Raw genomic sequence first — 22,140 nt, forward strand, 5'->3', positions numbered from 1 at the left:
TCCATATCTATACTGAGATTTGAAACTGTGTTAGCACCTATGCAGGGTTCTTGATATTTCATAGACATTTTGTCAGCATTGATAAGTTTTGGGGCAGTTATTCTGATTGAGTTCATATCCCAAAATATACTGATGCTAACAGAGTTACTAGGAAACTTTTAAGAGGACTTTTCTTATCACCATGAATGTCCTGTGTTAAATAAGCTAATGAATGTTTATGCAAAGTTAGCCAATCAGTTATCCTCGTGGTTACATGTGTCACAAGATTCCACAACTAATGTTTCTGCTCTGCCTGCTCTTGTAACTGCTGCTCTGTTCCTGTCATTCCTCATCCTGATTACATACACAATTTTTGGTAACCTGGTCTGTCTATATGGGACAGGTCCACTTGTTAGCGACTTCCTAGCAAGAACTGTGTTTAAACACAGTTTTATACAAAAATGTTAGCAGTGTCAAATCTCCAGACACGATTTTAGTGTAGGCGTTAGGATATAAGTTTTGTTATTGTCAGTCTAATGTAGAAATTAAAAGAGATTACATTATTTTTTGAAAAGCATCGTAAATATTGTGGCCAAGATTTTCAAAAATGACTAGTAATTTCATGGCTCTCATTTTTTGGGTGGCCAGCCTGAGACGCTCGAAGGGCCCTGATTTTCAGAGCCTGGGTATCCAGGCACCCAGAATTAGGGCTGGCCTGAAAACAAGAATTCTGTTTTGCAAAAAAAAGTTGAGGTTTTGACATTTGTTTTTGTTCCAGTGTGGAACAAAAATGTGACCCTTTGAAATTTTTCACAAACCAACATAAGGGAAAGAAAGGAAACCTGTCCCAGGAGTAGCCAGTGTCCTGGTAGCTAGGGCACTCATCTGGGAAGTGTGAGACGCAAGTTCAAGTCCCTGCTCTAAATCAGGCAGAGTGGGATCTTGAACCTGTGTATCTCACATTCCGGATAAGTGCCCTCCACTCTCCACTGGGCCATTGGCAATTCTGGGGTGGATCTCTCTAGTAGTTCCATCCTGGACCTGAGAAACCTTCACAGGGAAATTTTCCTGTAAGCTGATATGCTCCATGAAACATTTTGGTTTCCACAAAACGTCATTTTTTGCTTGGAAAAAAGTTTCAAAAATATTTTGACCCGCTCTACCCAAACTCATTAGTCACTTTTGAAAATCTTAGCTGGTAAGTATTCATCTCTGATGGCATACAGATGATATCTATCCTCTATTTCATATAATAGGTTTCTGATTAACATTGGTTTTGATCTCTACTCCAAATGTTTCCTTTTTTTATGCATTTCTATTGCTTATATGTGGCTTTAAGTGGATATTACATAGAGTTTTACACTGGACTTCAAGCTTGTGAGTGGTGTTTAAGGCACTTATTCATTGCATAACTAGCTTTGACACAAGTCTTGGAATGTCCTACTATGGAAAGAATATAGCTAATGTCTGTTATGGTTTTGGTTTAATTTAAAAGAATTCTCACCTGTTGTAGAAGAACTACAAGAGATACATAAATCTTCTTTGATGTGATTGCTTACCAAAGTGCAAGATTTGTTTCTTACATTGTAAACTGCTGGACAAAAAAAATCTCTTTAATTATAGTATTGACTTGAAAAGATCCAAGTTGCATAGTAAATGGCTAATTTTTTACTTTTTTTTTATTGTATGTGTCATAAATGATGCTTCTGTCATTCATCTTTGCAAAGCATGAGTGAAATTGCACATGAATCTTCTAAGAAAACTAGAGAAGTGACATTCCTGGAATAGCACAGTAGGAAAATATTGTGTACTAGATTTGGAACCAGCTAATTTTCTAAGATCATTGCACTCATTCCTGAAACTATTACAGTTACTTTTTAATGTTTTAATCTTCAGCAAACCTATGAAAACAAAAAATGCTATCCCCAACTATAAATTGAGTAAGGTAGATTTTTCAGTAAAAGAAGAACTAGTTAGTGCATGTCAGCAAGACCCACGTGGACAGTTAGTGCATGGCAGGCTAGTGTGGGGTAGATTTACTGCTTGCTGCAAACTAAATGGTCATGAGGACAATCCCTTAGAAATCATCTTTAGGATGACTGGATGGCTCAAGCCATTGATAACTGAATATGGACCCTTTCATCTCTAGATCACCGGTTCAAATTCAGCCCAGGTTGATAGATACTGAAAGTTATCACTTGATAGCTATTTGGTGTACCATGAAAAGAATTTGTGGTCTCAGTCCGTTCACTAATTGACAGCTGTCCATGTCACAAAAAATACCATTCCTCTCATCTATGTTGATGCAAATAAAAAGAAAATCAGACCCAGTGTCTCAAAATGGTTGAGGGCGTGTTTACAGAGTGTGAGTGGTATTCGTGTCTGGTGTTTTGATGTTTGGATGATATTCATATTCAGAGGGATCTGATACTCTCCAGCTCAGACCTCTAAATAGCAGAGCTGAGTCTGAGCACTTCCCCCACCACCTCTGCTGAAGATCTCTTCTCTTCTGTTGAGGGGAGGATTCCTCTACTCTCAGATCATCAGGGATAGTTTGCTGGACTTTTCCTGTGTCTTCAAAGGCAGCTGGCAGACCCCTTCCTCTTTCTGTCCTTTTCAAGGGATGACCGTAGGCTCACTGCACCCTAAATTTAAATAAGTATCTTCGGGAGAACAGGAAGTGATTTACATCTTTAAATACTCCACCTGTACTGACCCCTTAACACTTGGAAGTTCAGGCCATCCTAGAGTGTGCTAGAGACTCAGTCAACAGACAAGGTTTCCCATTGGTCCAATGTCACCTTGTGTGTCCTAGTAGACCATATGAGTTAAAGGAGTAGCTTAGCAGAAGCAAGAGGCGTGCTTCCATGTGCAGTTGCTGCAGGGGGCAGGGTAAGGCAGAGCAGAGCAGATTTCAGTGAGGACATGTCACTCAACTAACCCTGAAGTTCTGGGAAGGGAACCAGCTGTCCACACCCTGAAGATAACAGAGATGAAGGGGTCTTTCCCTTCTTTTCCCCACATGGGAAACGACATCAGAATCTCCACTTCCATTTAGAAAAACAAAACTAAGTTTTTAGCCATCATGTGTGTGAATAAAACCTATGAGTTTGCAGACAACCTGAAATAATAGCTCTAAGGGATGTGAACAGCCTTAGGATCACAGCAGGGTGTTCACTCCAAGACTCACTAACTCCAGGGGAAAGGAGTACTTGTGGCACCTTAGAGACTAACAAATTTATTTGAGCATAAGCTTTCGTGAGCTACAGCTCACTTCATTGGATGCATGCAGTGGAAAATACAGTGGGGAGATTTATATACACAGAGAACATGAAACAATGGGTGTCACCATACATACTGTAACCAGAGTGATCAGGTAAGGTTAGCTATTACCAGCAGGAGAGCGGGGGTGGGGGTGGGGAGGGCGGAAACCTTTTGTAGTGATAATCAAGGTGGGCCATTTCCAGCAGTTGACAAGAATGTCTGAGGAATAGCTGGGGGGGCGGGGGAGTACATTGGCCAAACTGGACAGTTTCTACATAAAAGAATAAATGGACACAAATCAGACGTCAAGAATTATAACATTCAAAAACCAGAAAGAGAACACGTCAATCTCTTTGGTCACTCGATTACAGACCTAAAAGTCGCAATTCTTCAACAAAAAAACTTCAAAAACAGACTCCAACGAGAGACTGCTGAATTGGAATTAATTTGCAAACTGGATACAATTAACTTAGGCTTGAATAAAGACTGGGAGTGGATGGGTCATTACACAATGTAAAACTATTTCCCCCCACACTGTTCCTCACACGTTCTTGTCAACTGCTGGAAATGGCCCACCTTGATTATCACTACAAAAGGTCCCTCTCTCTCCCCCACCCCGCCCTCCCACTCTCCTGCTGGTAATAGTTCACCTTATCTGATCACTCTGGTTACAGTGTGTATGGTAACACCCATTGTTTCATGTTCTCTGTGTATATAAATCTCCCCACTGTATTTTCCACTGCATGCATCCAATGAAGTGAGCTGTAGCTCACAAAAGTTTATGCTCAAATAAATTTGTTAGTCTCTAAGCTGCCACAAGTACTCCTTTTCTTTTTGCAGATACAGACTAACACGGCTGCTACTCTGAAACCTGTAATAAATCTACCTCTCCGAGAGGCAGTAGTTAGGTCAATGGAAGAATTTTTCCGCAACCTAGCAGTGTCCACACCGGGGCTTAGGTCAACTTAACTATGTCTCTCATGGGTGTGAATTTCACATGAGCGACATAGCTAGGTTGATCTGAGATTTAGGTGTCATGCAGGCCTTTGTGTGTGGCAAACATGCCCACCTAAGTAACTGACTGCCAGGGGAAGTATGGGGGTTCCCTCCCCTGCCCCCTGACTCTGTGTGGGATAAGTGATCCCTGCTGCATCCAAAGGGATGGGGGCTCCTACTGCAACACCTGCAGGGGAAAGGGGCCCCTGGCCCTGCCACCATCACTCCAAATGGAGGGTTGGGCTGGGAGGACAGAACCACAGGAGGCTGCATGTCATTATTATGCATGTCATTATGGCCCTCGGTCCCCAGATTGTCTTAATCTGTCCCCGTTCTCCTATGTAGCTAGGAGGCAGGAGTGGCTGGCTGTGCAGAGATGGAGAGCTAGAGGTACATGATCATTCCTCCTATAGCTCTTCCTGGCCTAGGAGTAGGAGCTGAATTATTATTTCACACTTTAAGTGATGTGCCCTTCTCTAGCTGCCAGGACAGCCTGTTTCAAGTGCACTAAATTCTCTTAAAAATAAACAAATCATAGTACTCATTTCTGTTTAAGTGTTCAACAAAGCCACATGTCTCCTTGAAATTATGCCTGGATTCAAGATAACCTACAGGTATGGTGACAGTTCGCTGCCCTCTCTGTATGACCCTAAAGGAGCTTTGGGTTGGAGAGAAACCTAAGCCCATATGCTCTACTCTGCTAATAATAACAGCCTTGACTGGCCGCTTGACCTCTTCTCCCACAAGAATCTTCACACTTTTTTCCTTGCCTCCCTTTACACATGGAGTACACACAGCACCTGGGTAAATATAGCACGTATCTCTCTCTTCAATTAGATGAGAATTCTGTGCACATCATTGCTATGTAATGTTGCAAATACAGTTGTTGCTTCAACCTTCTAAATGTGTCCAATTTCCATTCTGTGACAAAAGCTTTTGTTTCCTTTAATGGTAATGAAACGCTAAGAAAAGCAACTCGCCACAAGTACAGGCACTTTTATTTTCAGCACGTTTTACTTTTGCAGGCCACTTACAAGCCATTGCTGAAGCAGGTGGTAGAGGAGATATTCAATTCTGATCGACCTGACCCTGTTGATATTGAGCACCTCTCTGCAGGTCTCACTGATCTCCTGAAAACTGGATTCAGCATGTTCCTGAAGGTAAAGCAACCATCCCGAGTTCATGTATAAAATCTGCACCTGTCCATAGTTGAACATCTCAGCCACTGCTACTATATGCAGTCATGTATCACTTCCATTAGCTGCCCAGGAAGTGGTACACAACTGTATTTGCCTTTGTCATTGTAATAACTGGATGAGACTAATGCTCAATTAAATGAAGACCTAATTATTCCAGTAATACATATACATATGTATGTACATAGGTGAATATATCTATATGAAACGATATAAATGTGGGTCTATATTATTACACATATGTATTTATTTCAGTTTTTAAAAACTATGTTAGAAAAGCAACTCATGAATTATGAACTCCGTGTATGTATCTTGACCAAACCGTAACAACTCAGTTTTGAAGGATGTAGCCTTTTGCCTTCTCCCTTGTCTGTTACTTCCATGTTGGGCTGAAATTCAAAAGGCTGGTGGCAAAAGCATAACAAGAGAGGGCCATTGACATTAAGTGCTCTCCTATCAAAATGGAATAACTCTAAACAATAGGCTGGCTCCCAACCCACAGAACTAGGTTAACCGTGGACAGGTCGTCTTGGCAACAAAGTCAGCAGGCAGGAGGCTGTGATCACTGGGAGAAGCTGAGGAGGATGTCACCTGACAAAGAGGGCAAAAAGTTATAAAAAGGGCAAGAGCTGCTCTTCTGGGGGCCATTTTTTTCCAGCTCAAGATGGGGGAGGGTTAACCCAATCTGCAGAAGCCTGGGTGAGGCAGGGGACCCTGCCTACCTTCCTAAACGCAGATGGTCTCCAAGGACTCCCAAAGGAAGGGGGTGCTAGTGAGGGGCTAGTGTTCTCTATGATCTGTACTCTTTCTTAGGCATCTATGATTAAGTACAAGAGAGCGGTGGTGTTAGAATCTGCCTCTGTGTGTGTGTGTGTGTGTGTTTTTTACATGCTTCACTACTGCAATGTGCTTCCTGTGAGAGTTATATGGTAAACCAGAAGGCTCACATCTTGGGGGTAGTCCTGGAAGAGGGTGTGTTTAAGCAATCGGGGAGGCTGAAGGGTCAGCACTGAGCCCAGGAGCTAGGCAGCTGGACAGGGAGTTCCAGACACAGGGTCTGCAATCCAATAGTGTGCCTAGGGACTGCAGAGACTGGGGCAGTGTCTGGACTCCATTCAGGCTCCAAGAGTCTTAAACCATCCAGTGATCTAGAGCAGGGGTGGGCAAACTTTTTGGCCCGAGGGCCACATCTGGGTATGGAAATTGTATGGAGGGCCATGAATGCTCATGAAATCGGGTTGGGGTGCAGGAGGGGGTGAGGGCTCCAGCTGGGGGTGAGGGTTCTGGGGTGGGGCCAGAAATGAGGAGTTCAGGGTGTGGGAGGGGGCTCTGGGCTGGGTCAGGGCGTTGGGGCATGGGAGGGGGTCAGAGGTGCAGGCTCCAGGAGGCTCTTACCTCAAATAGTTCCTGGAAGCAGCGGCATGTCCCCCCTCCAGCTCCTATGTGGAAGTGTGGCCAGGTGGCTCTGTGCGCTGCCCCGTCCGCAGGCACCGCCCCTGCAGCTCCCATTAGCCGCAGTTCCTGGCCAATGGGAGCTGCCGGGGTGGCGCTTGGGGCAGGGGCAGTGCACAGAGCCCCCTGTCTGTTCCTAAACGTAGGAGCTGGAGGGGGGACATGCTGCTGCTTCCGGGAGCCTCGGCGTGCACACACAGAGTGGCCTCCAACCCCAATCCCTGTCTGGAGCGCAGGAGCAGGGCAAGCCCCAGACCCACTCGCAGCAGGAGCTCAAGGGCCGGATTAAACCAGCTGGAGGGCCAGATGTGGCCCCTGGGCCGTAGTTTGCCCATCCCTGATCTAGAGGCTTGGATTCCCCTCTCAGCCATCTGATGGACGACCAGATCTGTGACAGGAGGATGAGCATGGGTATTATTATGCTGGAAGGTATTAATGGGTTCCATCAACCAGTTGTTTGATCGATACACAATTGCAGAAGTGCTTAATCTGTAGCTCTGCTAATCAAATGCCAGAGCTCCGTGTGTTTCCGTTTTTCCCTCATTCAGTTTTCCAATGTTCCCCAAATCAAAAGATTCGGCCCTGCCTAGAACATCCCCTGAAATTTTGGAATTGATTAGATGTGGTATTCAAAAGTTATTGTTTCAGATTAACAGCTATGTTAGTCTGTATTCGCAAAAAGAAAAGGAGTACTTGTGGCACCTTAGAGACTAACCAATTTATTTGAGCATAATCTTTCGTGAGCTACAGCTCACTTCATCGGATGCATCCGATGAAGTGAGCTGTAGCTCATGGAAACTTTTGCTCAAAAGTTGTTGTGTTAAATACAGACAAATAGAAATGTCAGAGTTGAGTGTAAGACCTCAGAAACTCTGCCAAAAATGCTTTGTACTTGCTATCAGTTTATAAGAGGATTCTTGTTGTGTTAGTTTAGAGTAAATTATTATCAGCCAGAAAGTGTAACATGCCTTTATTTTTTTGCCCTGTTTTCATGTCTCTGCCCCACAGTTGGATCTACATTTACAAAAGAGCCAGCAGCCCATTTAGGTGCCTAAATGAAGTGGCCAGATTTTCAAAAGTGCTTAGCACCCAGCAGCTTCCACTGTACTCAGATCCCTGATAGAAATCTCACATTGGTACCTTCTTTGTATTTTGTCAAATCTGTAGTGAAAGTGTTCTTAAAATGACCATGTTCTGAGTCATCATCTGAGACTCCTATAACATGAAATATATGGCAGAATGTGGGTAAAACAGAATAGGAGACATACAATTCTCCCCGAGGAGTTCAGTCACAAATCTAATTAATGCATTATTTTTTGAATGAGCATCATCAGCATGGAAGCATGTCCTCTGGAATGGTGGCTGAAGCATGAAGGGGCATACGAATGTTTAGCATATCTGGCACGTAAATACCTTGCAACACCAGCTACAAAAGTGCCATGCGAATGCCTGTTTTCACTTTCAAGTGACATTGTAAATAAGAAGCAGGCAGCATTATCTCCCGTAAATGTAAACAAACTTGTTTGTCTTGGCGACTGGCTGAACAAGAAGTAGGACTGAGTGGACTTATAGGCTCTAAAGTTTTACATTGTTTTGTTTTTGAGTGCAGTTATGAAACAAAGAATCTACATTTGTAAGTTACACTTTCACGATAAAGAGATTGCACTATAGTACTTGTATGAGGTGAATTGAAAAATACTATTTTTTATTTATAATTTTTACAGTGCAAATATTTGTAATAAAAATAATAATATAAAGTGAGCACTGTACGCTTTGTATTTTGTGTTGTAATAGAAATCAATATATTTGAAAATGTAGAAAAACATCCAAAAATATTTAATAAATTTAAATTGGTATTCTATTGTTTAACAGTGCAATTAATCATGATTAATTTTTTTAATCACGATTCATTTTTTTTAGTTTATCGTGTGAGTTAACTTTAATTAATCAAGAGCCCTAGTATAAAGATACACTGTCAGGGTTGGCAGCCCTAAAAACTGACCCACAGTTCTTTGCCTCTGGAAGATCTTTCCACACCTGTGTGATGTCTGAAAAACAATCCGTGCTGTAATTCCAAGAAAGAAAGAAAGAGAACAGACATTCCGCTATCAAAGTGTATAAACGAGCTGATGCACACATGATGTTTGAAATGACTGTTTTTATTTACTGGAGATTTCCCTGTAATTCACACCTGCATTTATTTGATTTTATTTGCTTGGGTTTTGTTTGGTTTTTTTTTTTGAAGCAGGAACAATCATTAGTTTTTCTAAAAACATACGTGTGGTCTCCAGAAAGTATAACATTCAGATAGAGCCATTTTCAACATTGACCAATTGTTAGGTCTACCCAATTGTTGTTGTTGTTGTTACACTAGCACCTATATGCCATCTAAGTCGGGGTCCCATGGTGCTAGGTGCTGTACAGTCATATACCAAAATCGGTCTCTTCTCCAGAGAGTGGATGATCTCAGACCACACTCCTGCAGCTGGACCTGTGCAGGCAAACCCTGAAGCAGAGAGCCCCATTGCTCCATGCTGACATAAATGGTGAATTCCCATGGATTGCTTAAGGCAAGATGTAACTTGTTGAGGGGGCACTAACTAATGGGATTAGGGAGGGAAAAGAGTGGGGGGTGGGGAAAAGGAGTGAGTGAAATCCTTGAGAAACGGCAGGAAAGGGAGGGAGTTATGGGCACAGCCAGTGACTGAGCTGTAAGTTGACATCTCCTGAAATACGTTTTTTCTGAAAAATGTGAGACACTAAAAGAGATTTGTAATCATACATGTGTTCACTCTCTCCGTAGCTGTCATGAATCATTCTCTGTTGTTCTGCCAAGGGTCTCTTCTGTCGGTTGCTCTGGACATTTTTCATCTGTCTGCTCAATGTTTTAAGAACCAGTACCCAGCCACCAGTTAGTCTTTCAAAATGCATTGTATCAACAAAGCTCTCTTGGTGCCAGAATCACCCATGTCAGTAGGGCAAGCAGTTGCTTTGACTCCAAGATATTGTTGTTAGTTACACAACACCAAGATATGCCTGGCATTTTACAGGCAAATAAGACGGTGTAATCAATATGGTCCCCAGCATGACTCATTGAGTGCTGTTACAGTTCAGCATTTATGGTATCACACTTTCTCCCATGATAACAAATTATGATGTCACAAACACTTTACTGAGACATCACTGAATGAAGCAAGTGAATTATAAAGGAGAGAGCTTTTTATGTGCACCCAGATATGGGGACCGGCTATGATGAGTAAGGAAATATTTCTATACATGTTTCAGAGTAGCAGCTGTGTTCATCTGTATTCGGAAAAAGAAAAGGAGTACTAGTGGCACCTTAGAGACTAACCAATTTATATGAGCATAAGCTTTCGTGAGCTACAGCAGGGGATGTTGAAATGCCTATAGTTACCCCTTAATGCCATGGCTCATGAAGCCGTACACAGGCAGCCTGGACAGTAGTCAGGAGCAGTTCAACTACAGGCTGAGCAAGTGCAGAATGGTGGTAGAATGTGCATTTGGATGTTTAAAGGCGCGCTGGCGCAGTTTACTGACTCACTTAGACCTCAGCGAAACCAATATTCCCACTGTTATTACTGCTTGCTGTGTGCTCCACAATATCTGTGAGAGTAAGGGGGAGATGTTTATGGCGGGGTGGCAGGTTGAGGCAAATCGCCTGGCTGCTGGTTACGCGCAGCCAGACACCAGGGCAGTTAGAAGAGCACAGGAGGGCGCGGTACGCATCAGAGAAGCTTTGAAAACCAGTTTCATGACTCGACAGGCTACGGTGTGAAAGTTCTGTTTGTTTCTCCTTGATGAAACCCCCCGCCCCTTGGCTCACTCTACTTCCCTGTAAGCTAACCACCCTCCCCTCCTCCCTTTGATCACTGCTTATGGAGGCAATAAAATCATTGTTGCTTCACATTCATGCATTCTTTATTCATTCATCACACAAATAGGGGGATGACTACCAAGGTAGCCCAGAAGGGGTGGTGGAGGAGGGAAGGAAAATGCCACACAGCACTTTAAAAGTTTACAACTTTAAAATTTTTTGAATGCCAGCCTTCTGTTTTTTGGGCAATCCTCTTTGGTAGAGAGCCTGGTTGGCTGGAGGCCCCCACACCGCGTTCTTGGGCGTCTGGGTGAGGAGGCTATGGAACTTGGAGAGGAGGGTGATTGGTAACACAGGGGCTGTAGCGGCAGTCTGTGCTCCAGCTGCCTTTGCTGCAGCTCAACCATACACTGGAGCATATTGGTTTGATCCTCCAGCAGCCTCAGCATTGAATCCTGCCTCCTCTCATCACGCTGCCGCCACATTTGAGCTTCAGCCCTGTCTTCAGCCCACCACTTACTCTCTTCAGCCCGCCACTTACTCTTTTCAGCCCACCACCTCTCCTCCCAGTCATTTTGTGCTTTCCTGCACTCTGACATTATTTGCCTCCACGCATTCGTCTGTGCTCTGTCAGTGTGGGAGGACAGCATGAGCTCAGAGGACATTTCATCACGAGTGCGTTTTTTTTTCTTTCTAATCTTCACTAGCCTCTGGGAAGGAGAAGATCCTGTGATCATTGAAACACATGCAGCTGGTGGAGATAAAAAAAAGGGACAGCGGTATTTAAAAAGACACATTTTATAAAGCAATGGCTACACTCTTTCAGGGTAAACCTTGCTGTTAACATTACATACATAGCACATGTGCTTTCGTTAAAAGGTCACATTTTGCCTCCCCCCACCGCGTGGCTACCCCCTCAACCCTCCCCCCTCCCCGTGGCTAACAGCGGAGAACATTTCTGTTCAGCCGCAGGCAAACAGCCCAGCAGGAACGGGCACCTCTGAGTGTCCCCTGAAGAAAAGCACCCTATTTCAACCAGGTGACCATGAATGATATCTCTCTCTCCTGAGGATAACACAGAGAGATAAAGAACGGATGTTGTTTGAACGCCAGCAAACATACACTGCAATGCTTTGTTGTACAATGATTCCCGAGTACGTGCAACTGGCCTGGAGTGGTAAAGTATCCTACCATGGAGGACGTAATAAGGCTGCCTTCCCCAGAAACCTTTTGCAAAGGCTTTGGGAGTACATCCAGGAGAGAATGCCAGGGCAAATTAATCCTTTCACATGCTTGCTTTTAAACCATGTATAGTATTTTAAAAGGTACACTCACCAGAGGTCCCTTCTCTGCCTGCCGGGTCCAGGAGGCAGCCTTGGGTGGGTTCGGGGGGTACTGGCTCCAGGTCCAGGATAAGAAACAGTTCCTGGCTGTCAGGAAAACCGGTTTCTCCGCTTGCTTGCTGTGAGCTATCTGCAACCTCATCATCATCATCATCATCTTCGTCCCCAAAACCTGCTTCCGTGTTGTCTCCATCTCCATTGAAGGAGTCAAACAACATGGCTAGGGTAGTGGTGGCTGAACCCCCTAAAATGGCATGCAGCTCATCATAGAAGCAGCATGTTTGGGGCTCTGCCCCGGAGCGGCCGTTCGCCTCTCTGGTTTTCTAGTAGGCTTGCCTCAGCTCCTTAAGTTTCACAGAGCACTGCTTCGGGTCCCTCTTCTGGCCTCTGTCCTTCATGCCCTGGGAGATTTTGATAAAGGTTTTGGCATTTCAAAAACTGGAACGGAGTTCTGATAGCACGGATTCCTCTCCCCATACAGTGATCAGATCCCATACCTCCCGTTCAGTCCATGCTGGAGCTCTTTTGCGATTCTGGGACTCCATCAGGGTCACCTCTGCTGATAAGCTCTGTATGGTCACCTGCAGCTTGCCACGCTGGCCAAACAGGAAATGAGATTCAAAAGTTCACGGTTCTTTTCCTGTCTACATAGCCAGTGCATCTGAGTTGAGAGTGCTGTCCAGAGCGGTCACAATGGAGTACTCTGAGATAGCTCCCGGAAGCCAATACCGTCGAATTGTGTCCACAGTACCCCAAATTTGACCTGGCAAGGCCGATTTAAGCGCTAATCCACTTGTCAGTGGTGGAGTAAGGAAATCGATTTTAAGAGCCCTTTAAGTAAAAAAAAAAAGGGCTTCATCATGTGGACAGGTGCAGGTTTACATCGATTTAACGCTGCTAAATTCGACCTAAAGTCCTAGTGTAGACCAGGGCTAAGGTGCCACTAGTACACCTTTTCTTTTTATTTCTATACATGTTAGTTAAAACATAATTTTAACAAAATCCAGTCTTCTAAAATTTACTTGACTGTGTCATGGTTCTTAAAAAGTTCCCGTAGATGAATAAACTAAATTACCTATCAGCGTATCATTGGTCAATATAATTACCAGGCTAACCCTCCAGTCTCCTGATTGCACTCCTGTCAAACAGAAGGGTGCCACTTTCACAAAGTGTGGAAAAAGAAGAAAGAGGCAAGGGTATGTGAAAAGAAGATTTTGCCACTTTTCTCTGTCTTCTCTCACTTTTATCTCCTTTCTTCGATTTCTGTCTCCTCTGCTTTTCTTTTTCTACCTTGCTATATTGGAGTCATTCTAGGCTTTTAAGTTTTCTTTTTATGGTCTTTCAGCAACATACACTTACCACCTTAAATGCCTCTAACTCTGCTAGTAATATAAAGCAAATATAAATGTATAACAGATGTGCAGGTATGAATATTTCATGGACACAAAACTGTCATCACGTCCCTCATATTTTCTCCTCTGCATGTTGTTTAGACCTTTGGCTGGTTGGCAGGGTGCTGCATTACAGTGTGAGAGATTCTGAGCCAGCCAGTGATCTGTATTCATCACATAGGAGATGTTTCACAGATTTCCCCCTTTTTGCATGACTATCACGTTTCGTGATGATTTCACAAGCAGCCTTAAATTTGTTGTCCCTTAAATGTGTGACAACTCAAACAAATCAAACAAGTGAAGTTTGATCATTAAATTTAAATTGGCTGAGTTGTTATGTGTTAAGAGTCCAGCCAAAAGCAGCCTCTCCTAGCCCGTGTCCAGTAGAGTACATCACCCTCCTGGACTATACAGCCACACTCGAAGGGACTAGTTCTTCATTCAGTTCACGTCTTCCTAGGACAATTACTTTCCATAGACCTTGCTTTCTCAATTGCGTCTTTTAAGAACATAACATCTGGGGACATGCCAAGCATGCTGGATGACTCAACAGTAGTCAGTCAGGGAAGGATCCAACCACATATTACCACGCTCAGTGTATCCCCTTGCCTGGCTGAATGATATTTGTTCAGCCAGAGAAGATTAAAGATGCCACTCACCCAATACTTGTGTCTCTGGCTGACATGTCTGTTCTGGAGCTCAGCCAAGGAGACAGGGAAGGGCTCCTTTGTGTCCAAGATTCCTCCTTTTCTAGTGGTACTCCAAACCAAATGGTGATTTAAAGAGGACCCATTTCATTTATATCAATTGCCTTATACAACAGTATACCTTGGCTACCTCCCTACTTCATTCATGGGCAGGAGAGATTCCCCTCATAAATAGATGCTGTCTTTATTCTAATTGTACTCCCAAGGCCTGGAACTTGGGAATATCTTCCCAGAGAACGTTGCAAGTGGGTTACTCCTATGGGCTGTGTGGCCCCAGTGAGGTGTTTAAAGACTGGTATGAGGGAGTGTAGGTGGAAAAAGCTCAATTCCATACATTCTCTTAACTGCCAAACCACTCCACAACTTCCTACAGAGGAGCTTTTCCCTTTTAGCCATTCAGGGTGGGTTTTTCTCTCCATTGCATTGACAATCCCACATCACTGTCTGCCTCTGCTCTTGTTCTGCCCAGAAGGCTTACAGATAGTCTTTTCAGAATTGAGCTCCTTCTGCATCTTTTTTTCCTATTAGGGATATTCAGAAATGTTTTCCCTCCCTCCATCTCATGAGTCACAGCTTTCAAGGGGAGGTCCTATCCCTAGTGCCCAGCCCAGTTACTCAGCTGGGTGTTGAGCATCTTTTTGGGAAAAGGAGGGAGAGGCTTTTTCCTAGACCAAAGGACAGTGGCTGGAGTAGCCTCCATGACGTTAGAGGCCCCCTGTCTGAATGGTCATGGGGAATGTCTGGGGGATCTGTGCTGTGATGTATCCTCCAGCCCATCCCTGCCCCCTCTGTGGACAGCTGCACACAGGGATCCCCTTTGGTGCACACAGGGATCCCCATCCCTTTACCTCTGTGCTGCACTGAAAGAAAAGCCTTATATCCCAAGGCTATTAGATAGACAGAATAACAGGTTTGTTTTGCGACAGAGGCCTGCCCTATACCACTACAGCCACCTTTTCTGCATTTATATTTCTTGGTGTTAAATTATTGCCTCTGAGAGTTGCTTTTTTTTCAGCAGTTGATTCAAAGAACTTTGTATCCTGCCAGAGCATGAGGTCTGTTCTCATTTGAATAGTAATGGTGTGTTGTGTAAAACTATTTAATTTATTAATGATATTTTCTTATCTTGGTATGTTGTTTGGTATAATAGCTGCTGTCTATGGGTAGATATGTAATCAGGGTCAATAACTTCAGTTTAATCAGTTCTTAATGGCACTTCAATTGTGCTCATTCTGTATGAGGAACCATGTCATTGGACACAATAAAATGGCTCTTGGCTTACACATATCCCAAAATATCTCTTAGGGGGCCTGCCTCATATGTTTTATATCAACAGAAAATGGGCATGCATGATAACTGTCAGCCTTCTGTTTTTCCTGACCAGAGGCTCAGCTATTCAGATATCCAGATCCCAAATTAACTCTTCCACCATGCTAGCTGATGCATAATTATCAGTGCAAGCCAAGGTATTGGGCCAGATCCTTAGCTGAAGTTCATTGGAGTCAATGGAGCCGCACTGATTCACACTGGTTGACTATCTGATGACTAATACTGTATAGCTCAATTAAGAAGAAAAAATAACAAATTATTAGAAATGCTTATATAGAGAAGTGGGTAAAATGTTTATAATTAAAATTCATTTAATGGAAAATCACCTGATAGATGGATGTTTTGCAAAGCTGATAAGTGATTTTACTTAGTCTTAAATTTTTGGACAAAATTCAATGCAAACTTTTTTTAAAATTTTCAGGTGATTATGACACATTTCCATTTTACTTTTTCCAATTTTGATCTGGGTTGGTTGGTTGTGATGGTCACAGAAGTGATCTATTAGGTCTAGTTTCCTGGTTGCCTGAGCTGTGACCCTTCTGGGTTAGACAAGTCATTTTAACTGATTTTTCTCAGAGGAAATGTCTGCATTTTTGTGACCTCTAAATTAGTAAAAACAAACCTGTCAACTGAGCCACTTCCTGCTGCAGTTGGGAACCTGCTTTGCCTCCCCATTTCATGTGGTCCGTACAGTGTTGTCGAGGGGCATTGGCCCTGCCTGATGATCCCCAAAACACACCAAAGGGAAAGCACTCCAACCACTAAAGTCCCTAGGAGAAAATACCAGGACTGGCGATTGTAGGGACAAAGGTCCTCATGACCAGCTAGGTTCAGATAAGTATCCAAACTCCAAGATTCCTCCTTCACTAGATTTATTTGTTAGCTTGGCTATGTTGATGTAGTTTTACAATGTGTTTTTATATGAAGTCTGGCTATATTGAAGCTGATTCACTCCGCATCTTTATCTGTGGTTTGGTTACATTAATGCTGGGATTTTCATGTTTATTTTATTCTCCTTGTAGTTATAGTATATTAGTCTTAGGAGTATTGGGTACACTATAGAATCCTGGTGGCACATAGGCTGGCTTCTCTGATGCCATGCTATATCAATAATGCCAGCAACCATAACCATCATGCTTGCAGTGTCAATCTCTCTTTTCATACTTTATCTGCCCAAACTTGTGGTGTAAAGTTATATGTCTGGTCCATGGTGTCTGCAAGACATGGGCTGGGTGTGTGTTCCTGCACTACTTCTGGAGGTGGAGCCAAAGAAAAGGTGTCCCTGGCCACGTCTGTCACCATCTCACCAAATATGTGTCTCGGCATGTGCCTCTGAATGGAGACTTTCTGTGCGGGACCTTGTCTTCTCCTGTCTTCTCTCCACCAACCTAAATTACCAAAGATGGTTGCCATGGTAATTTCTAATGATTTTTAGACTGGGGCAAAATTTCTAAATCAAGATGTTTTGAAGTGATAGGTGATTTGCAAAACATTTTGGGGTCACTAACAATTCATATTAAAAATGAGATTTTGAGGACTTGAAAACCTTGTGAAACAAACTGGTGAAAAGTGTGTGCTATTTTGGAAAAGGAAAAAAATCTCCAATTTTAACTAGGCATTGTTTGCAGAAGCATGACAGAATGTGTGTTGCTTTTTGTTACAGTTCACTTTTATTCTTCTTCTGTAACACAGGGTTGAGTTGTGTTTAGCCACATGGAGCTAGCCTCTTCAAAAGAGAGAGCCTTGGGGGGTTGTATTATCAAATGGAAATATGTTGGCAGAAACCCACATTCTTAACACAGCCAAATATTTTGTACCCAAAGTATTGTCCTCCTCCAAAACACTTGTGCATAGCATAATAAAATTACAGGTTCCAAACCCTTTTCATGGCAACTTTAATTTAATTTAGAGCTTGCATGCCTAATGGTTGGTATTTTTTAATCTGCATTTCTGGAATTTGTGGTTTGAATTTCAGTTTTCTGAAAAATAATACATTTTATATATGAACCATGTGTTTGGATAGAGGCTTATTTTGACTGATGGAAATGATTTGTCAAATATTTTCTCCCTTTCTGTACCCATGAAAGGTTACGTTAGGTAACCTTATAATAAGTTTCCAGATTTATACGTACATGTTTACGATGAGTTTCTTAGTCACTTGGTAAAGTTCTTGAGGACATTCTGAGGCGAATATCTAAGTTTAAATTCTTCAAATCTAACTCTTTGATCACCACCTTTGTTCTGGGTGGCAGCTAAAATAACATTAGGAAGTGGGAAGCAGCCACGTAAAGTTTGTTCACAGCTAGCCTCTGGACTGACATCTTAAAGCTAATAGTTCTTATACTGCATAAGAGTACCCTAGCCCAAGCACTTTGGCCAACATTCATGTTTACCATCTTTGTGAACAATTGCTCATCTTTGTGAACAGAACCCCCTGCCCCGAGTCCCCTCCCACAGCCCACGCCCACACCACCTCCCGCACCCCAAGCTCTAGTCCTGAGCCAACACCCAAACTCCCTCCCTCCATTGATAAGTATAACTCTTTAGTTAACCAGAATTTTTGACTAACTAGCACCCCTGTTCCCCCAATATGCTGGATAACAAAGCTTTTCCTGTATATGGTAATATATGTAAACACATTTGATTCATTAAAAAATCATTGGCCTGATTCTCAGGTCTGCTGAGCACACACAACTCCCTTTGACCTCAGTGGGACATGTGAATATGCCACACCTGAATATCATTCCAGTGATTTTTAACCTGCCAGCATCTCTTTAATTTTCTATCCAACTTCCATAGAAACCAGCATTTTAAAAAATCATTTCTGAGTTTCCTCCTAGTCCTTCAATACTCTGTCTTGACCAGTTGTCAAGGTTCCTTCCCCACTCTGAACTCTAGGATGTAGATGTGGGGACCTGCATGAAAACCTCCTAAGCTTACTTTTACCAGCTTAGGTTAAAACTTCCCCAAGATACAAACTATTTTACCCTTGGACTTCCACTGCCACCACCAAACTTTATCTGGGTTCCTGAAAAAACGTAGTTTGGAAACGTCTTTCCCCCCAGAATTCTCCCAACCCTTGCACCCCACTTCTTGGGGAAGGTTTGGTAAAAATCCTCACCAATTTGCGTAGGTGACCACAGACCCAAACTCTTGGATCTTAGAACAATGAAAAAGCATTCAATTTCCTTACACAAAGACTTTTAATAGAAGTAAAAAAGAATCATCTCTGTAAAATCAGGATGGTAAATACCTTACAGGGTAATTAGATTCAAAACAGAGAATCCCTTTAGGCAAAACCTTAAGTTACAAAAAAGACATGCAGACAGGAATATTCATTCTATTCAGCACAGCTATTTTCTCAGCCATTTAAAGGAATCATAATCTAACACATATTTAGCTAGATTACTTACTAAAAGTTCTAAGACTCCATTCCTGTTCTGTTCCTGGCAAAAGCATCATACAGACAGACACAGACCCTTTGTTTTTCTCCCTCCTCCCAGCTTTTGAAAGTATCTTGTCTCCTCATTGGTCATTTTGGTCAGGTGCCAGCGAGATTACCTTTAGCATCTTAACCCTTCACAGGTGAGAGGATTTTTCCTCTGGCCAGGAGGGATTTTAAAGCGGTTTACCCTTCCCTTTATATTTATGACACGCCCCCCAAATCTCAGCTAGGGTGAAACGCTGGCTGGGATTTCTTCCTGGAGTTCTAGGAAAAAACAGAGTTAATAAGACACATGCACCTCTAAATATACTACCAAGTACATAAAGACTAACAATATTTTCCACATCTCAAGGACGATTTTAACCAGTTGATTCTGGGAAACTTTCATGGGAGAGTGCATCAGCCACTTTTTTAGAAGTTCCTGAGATGTGTTGGATGTCGAAATCAAAATCTTGGAGAGCTAAACTCCACTGAATAAGTTTTTTGTTATTTCCCATGGCGGTATGAAGCCACTGTAGCGCAGCATGGTCGGTTTGCAGGTGGAAACGCCGTCCCCAAATATATGGGCGTAGCTTTTCCAGGGCGTAGACAATGGCGTAACATTCTTTTTCACTGACTGACCAGTTGCTTTCCCTCTCAGACAGTTTTTTGCTGAGAAACACTACAGGGTGGAATTCTTGATCCGGTCCTTCCTGCATTAAAACTGCTCCCACACCACACTCGGACACATCTGTGGTTACTAGGAACGGTTTGTCAAAGTGTGGGGCCCTTAGTACAGGGTCAGACATGAGTGTCGCTTTAAGCTGGTTAAAGGCCTTCTGACACTCTTCGGTCCACTGAATGGCATTTGGCTGTTTTTTTGGTTAGGTCTGTCAATGGGGCGGCAATTTGGCTGTATTGCGGTACAAATCGTCTGTAATAACCGGCCAAGCCTAAGAAGGATTGAACCTGTTTCTTTGACTTTGGGACAGGCCACTTTTGGATAGCATCCACTTTGGCCTGTAGGGGGCTGATAGTTCCTTGACCCACCTCGTGTCCAAGGTAAGTCACTCTGTTTAGGCCTATTTGACATTTCTTAGCTTTAACAGTTAGTCCTGCCTCCCTTATGCACTCAAGGACTTTTTGTAGATGTTCCAGGTGTTCTGCCCAAGAATCCGAAAATATGGCCACATCATCAAGGTAGGCAACTGCATATTCTCCTAATCCTGCTAGGAGATCATCTACAAGTCTTTGGAAGGTGGCGGATGCGTTTCGCAGCCCGAAAGGGGGTACATTAAATTCATACAGCCCAACGTGTGTGGTGAAGGCTGACCTTTCCTTGGTGGATTCATCTAGCGGTACCTGCCAGTACCCTTTGGTTAAGTCTAAGGTAGAGATGAACTGAGCCCAAGCCAGTTTCTCTAATAGTTCATCTGTGCGTGGCATTGGATAGTTGTCTCGGTGAGTTACAGCATTTAGCTTACAGTAGTCCACGCAAAAATGTATCTCCCCATCTGGTTTGGGAACTAGAACCACTGGAGATGCCCACGCACTTCCAGAGAGATGGATTACACCCATCTGTAACATATCCTGGATCTCCCGTTCTATAGCAGTTTTAGCTTGAGGAGACACCCGGTAAGGTTGGACTTTAATTGGGTGAGCATTACCTGTGTCAGTGGAGTGGTATGCCCGTTCAGTCAGTTCTGGGGTGGCTGAGAACGTCAGCGCGTAGTTAGTGCACAGCTCCTTGATCTGCAGTCACTGCATACGCCCAAGGGTCATGGAGAGGTTCACCTCTTCCACACCACCAGCACATTTCCCTTCATAGTAGACACCTTCAGGCCACTCAGCGTCGTCTCCTCCCTGGGCTGTAAACTGACAAACCTTTAATTCTCTGGAATAAAAGGGCTTTAGAGAATTAATATGGTAAACCTTAGGCTTTTGGTTGGAGGTGGGAAATGCTATGAGATAATTAACAGTTCCCAGGCGCTCCTGGACTGTGAATGGCCCTTCCCACGATGCTTCCATTTTATGGGCCTGGAGTGCCTTTAAGACCATGACCTGGTCCCCTACTTTGAAGGAACGCTCTCTGGCATGTTTCTCATACCAGGCTTTTTGCTCTTTTTGAGCATCCTATAAGTTTTCTTTAGCAAGGGCTAAAGAGGTTCGGAAGGTGTTTGTAGGTTGGTTACAAAGTCCAGAATGTTAGTTCCTGGAGAAGGTGTAAGTCCCTCCCATTGCTGCTTCACCAACTGTAATGGCCCCTTAACCTCACGGCCATATACAAGTTCAAATGGTGAAAACCCTAAACTGGGATGTGGTACAGCTCTGTAGGCAAAGAGCAACTGCTGCAACACTAGGTCCCAATCACTGGAGTGCTCATTTACAAATTTACATATCATGGCCCCCAAAATTCCATTAAACTTCTCCACCATGCCATTTGTTTGATGGTGGTAAGGAGTGGCAACCAAGTGATTTACCCCATGAGCTTCCCAGAGGGTTTTCCATAGTTCCTGCCAGGAAATTAGTCCCTGCATCTGTGAGGATGTCGGAGGACCAACCTACCCTGGCAAAAATGTCTGCTAGTGCCTGGCACACACTTTTAGCCCTGGTGTTGCTTAGAGCTACTGCTTCCGGCTATCAGGTGGCAAAATCCATGAAAGTCAGTATGTACTGCTTTCCTCTGGGTGTCTTTTTCGGAAAAGGACCCAGAATATCCACAGGTACTCTCTGAAATGGAACTTCAATGATGGGGAGTGGCTGGAGAGGGGCTTTGACCTGGTCTTGGGGTTTTCCCACTCTTTGGCATACTTCACAAGACCAGACATAGGTAGAAACATCCTTGCCCATTCCCTCCCAGTGAATGACTCCCCCAAACGGTCTTTGATCCTGTTCACCCCAGCATGGCCACTAGGATGATCGTGGGCTAAGCTCAAGAGCTTGGCCCAGTATTTAGTTGGAACTACCAACTGTCTCTGAGGATGCCAGTCTTCCTGGTGTCCACCAGAAAGAGTTTCCTTGTATAAAAGTCCTTTTTCTACAACAAACCTGGATCGATTAGAAGAGCTGAGAAGCGGTGGGTTGCTCCATGCCGCTGTCCAAGCTCTCTGGAGGCTTTCATCTGCTTCCTGTTTGGTCTGGAATTGTTCCCTTGATGCTGGAGACATCAGTTCCTCATTGGCTTGTGGACCTATGCTTGGTCCCTCTGGAAGCGATGTAGGGGA

The 22,140-nt window shown here is 43.5% G+C and overlaps 1 protein-coding gene across 1 annotated transcript in view; it reads left to right on the forward strand.

The window, feature by feature from the left end:
- SCFD2 (sec1 family domain containing 2) overlaps positions 1-22,140 on the forward strand; it is a 312,565-nt gene that overhangs the window by 275,572 nt on the left and 14,853 nt on the right. Inside the window, exon 7 of the mRNA XM_073342054.2 lies at positions 5,265-5,399. Within this exon, the coding sequence (XP_073198155.1) occupies positions 5,265-5,399 (135 nt within the window). The remainder of the gene's footprint in view (positions 1-5,264; positions 5,400-22,140) is intronic.

Source organism: Lepidochelys kempii, chromosome 4 (assembly GCF_965140285.1).
Source record: "Lepidochelys kempii isolate rLepKem1 chromosome 4, rLepKem1.hap1, whole genome shotgun sequence".
NCBI classification, from domain to species: Eukaryota; Metazoa; Chordata; order Testudines; family Cheloniidae; genus Lepidochelys; species Lepidochelys kempii.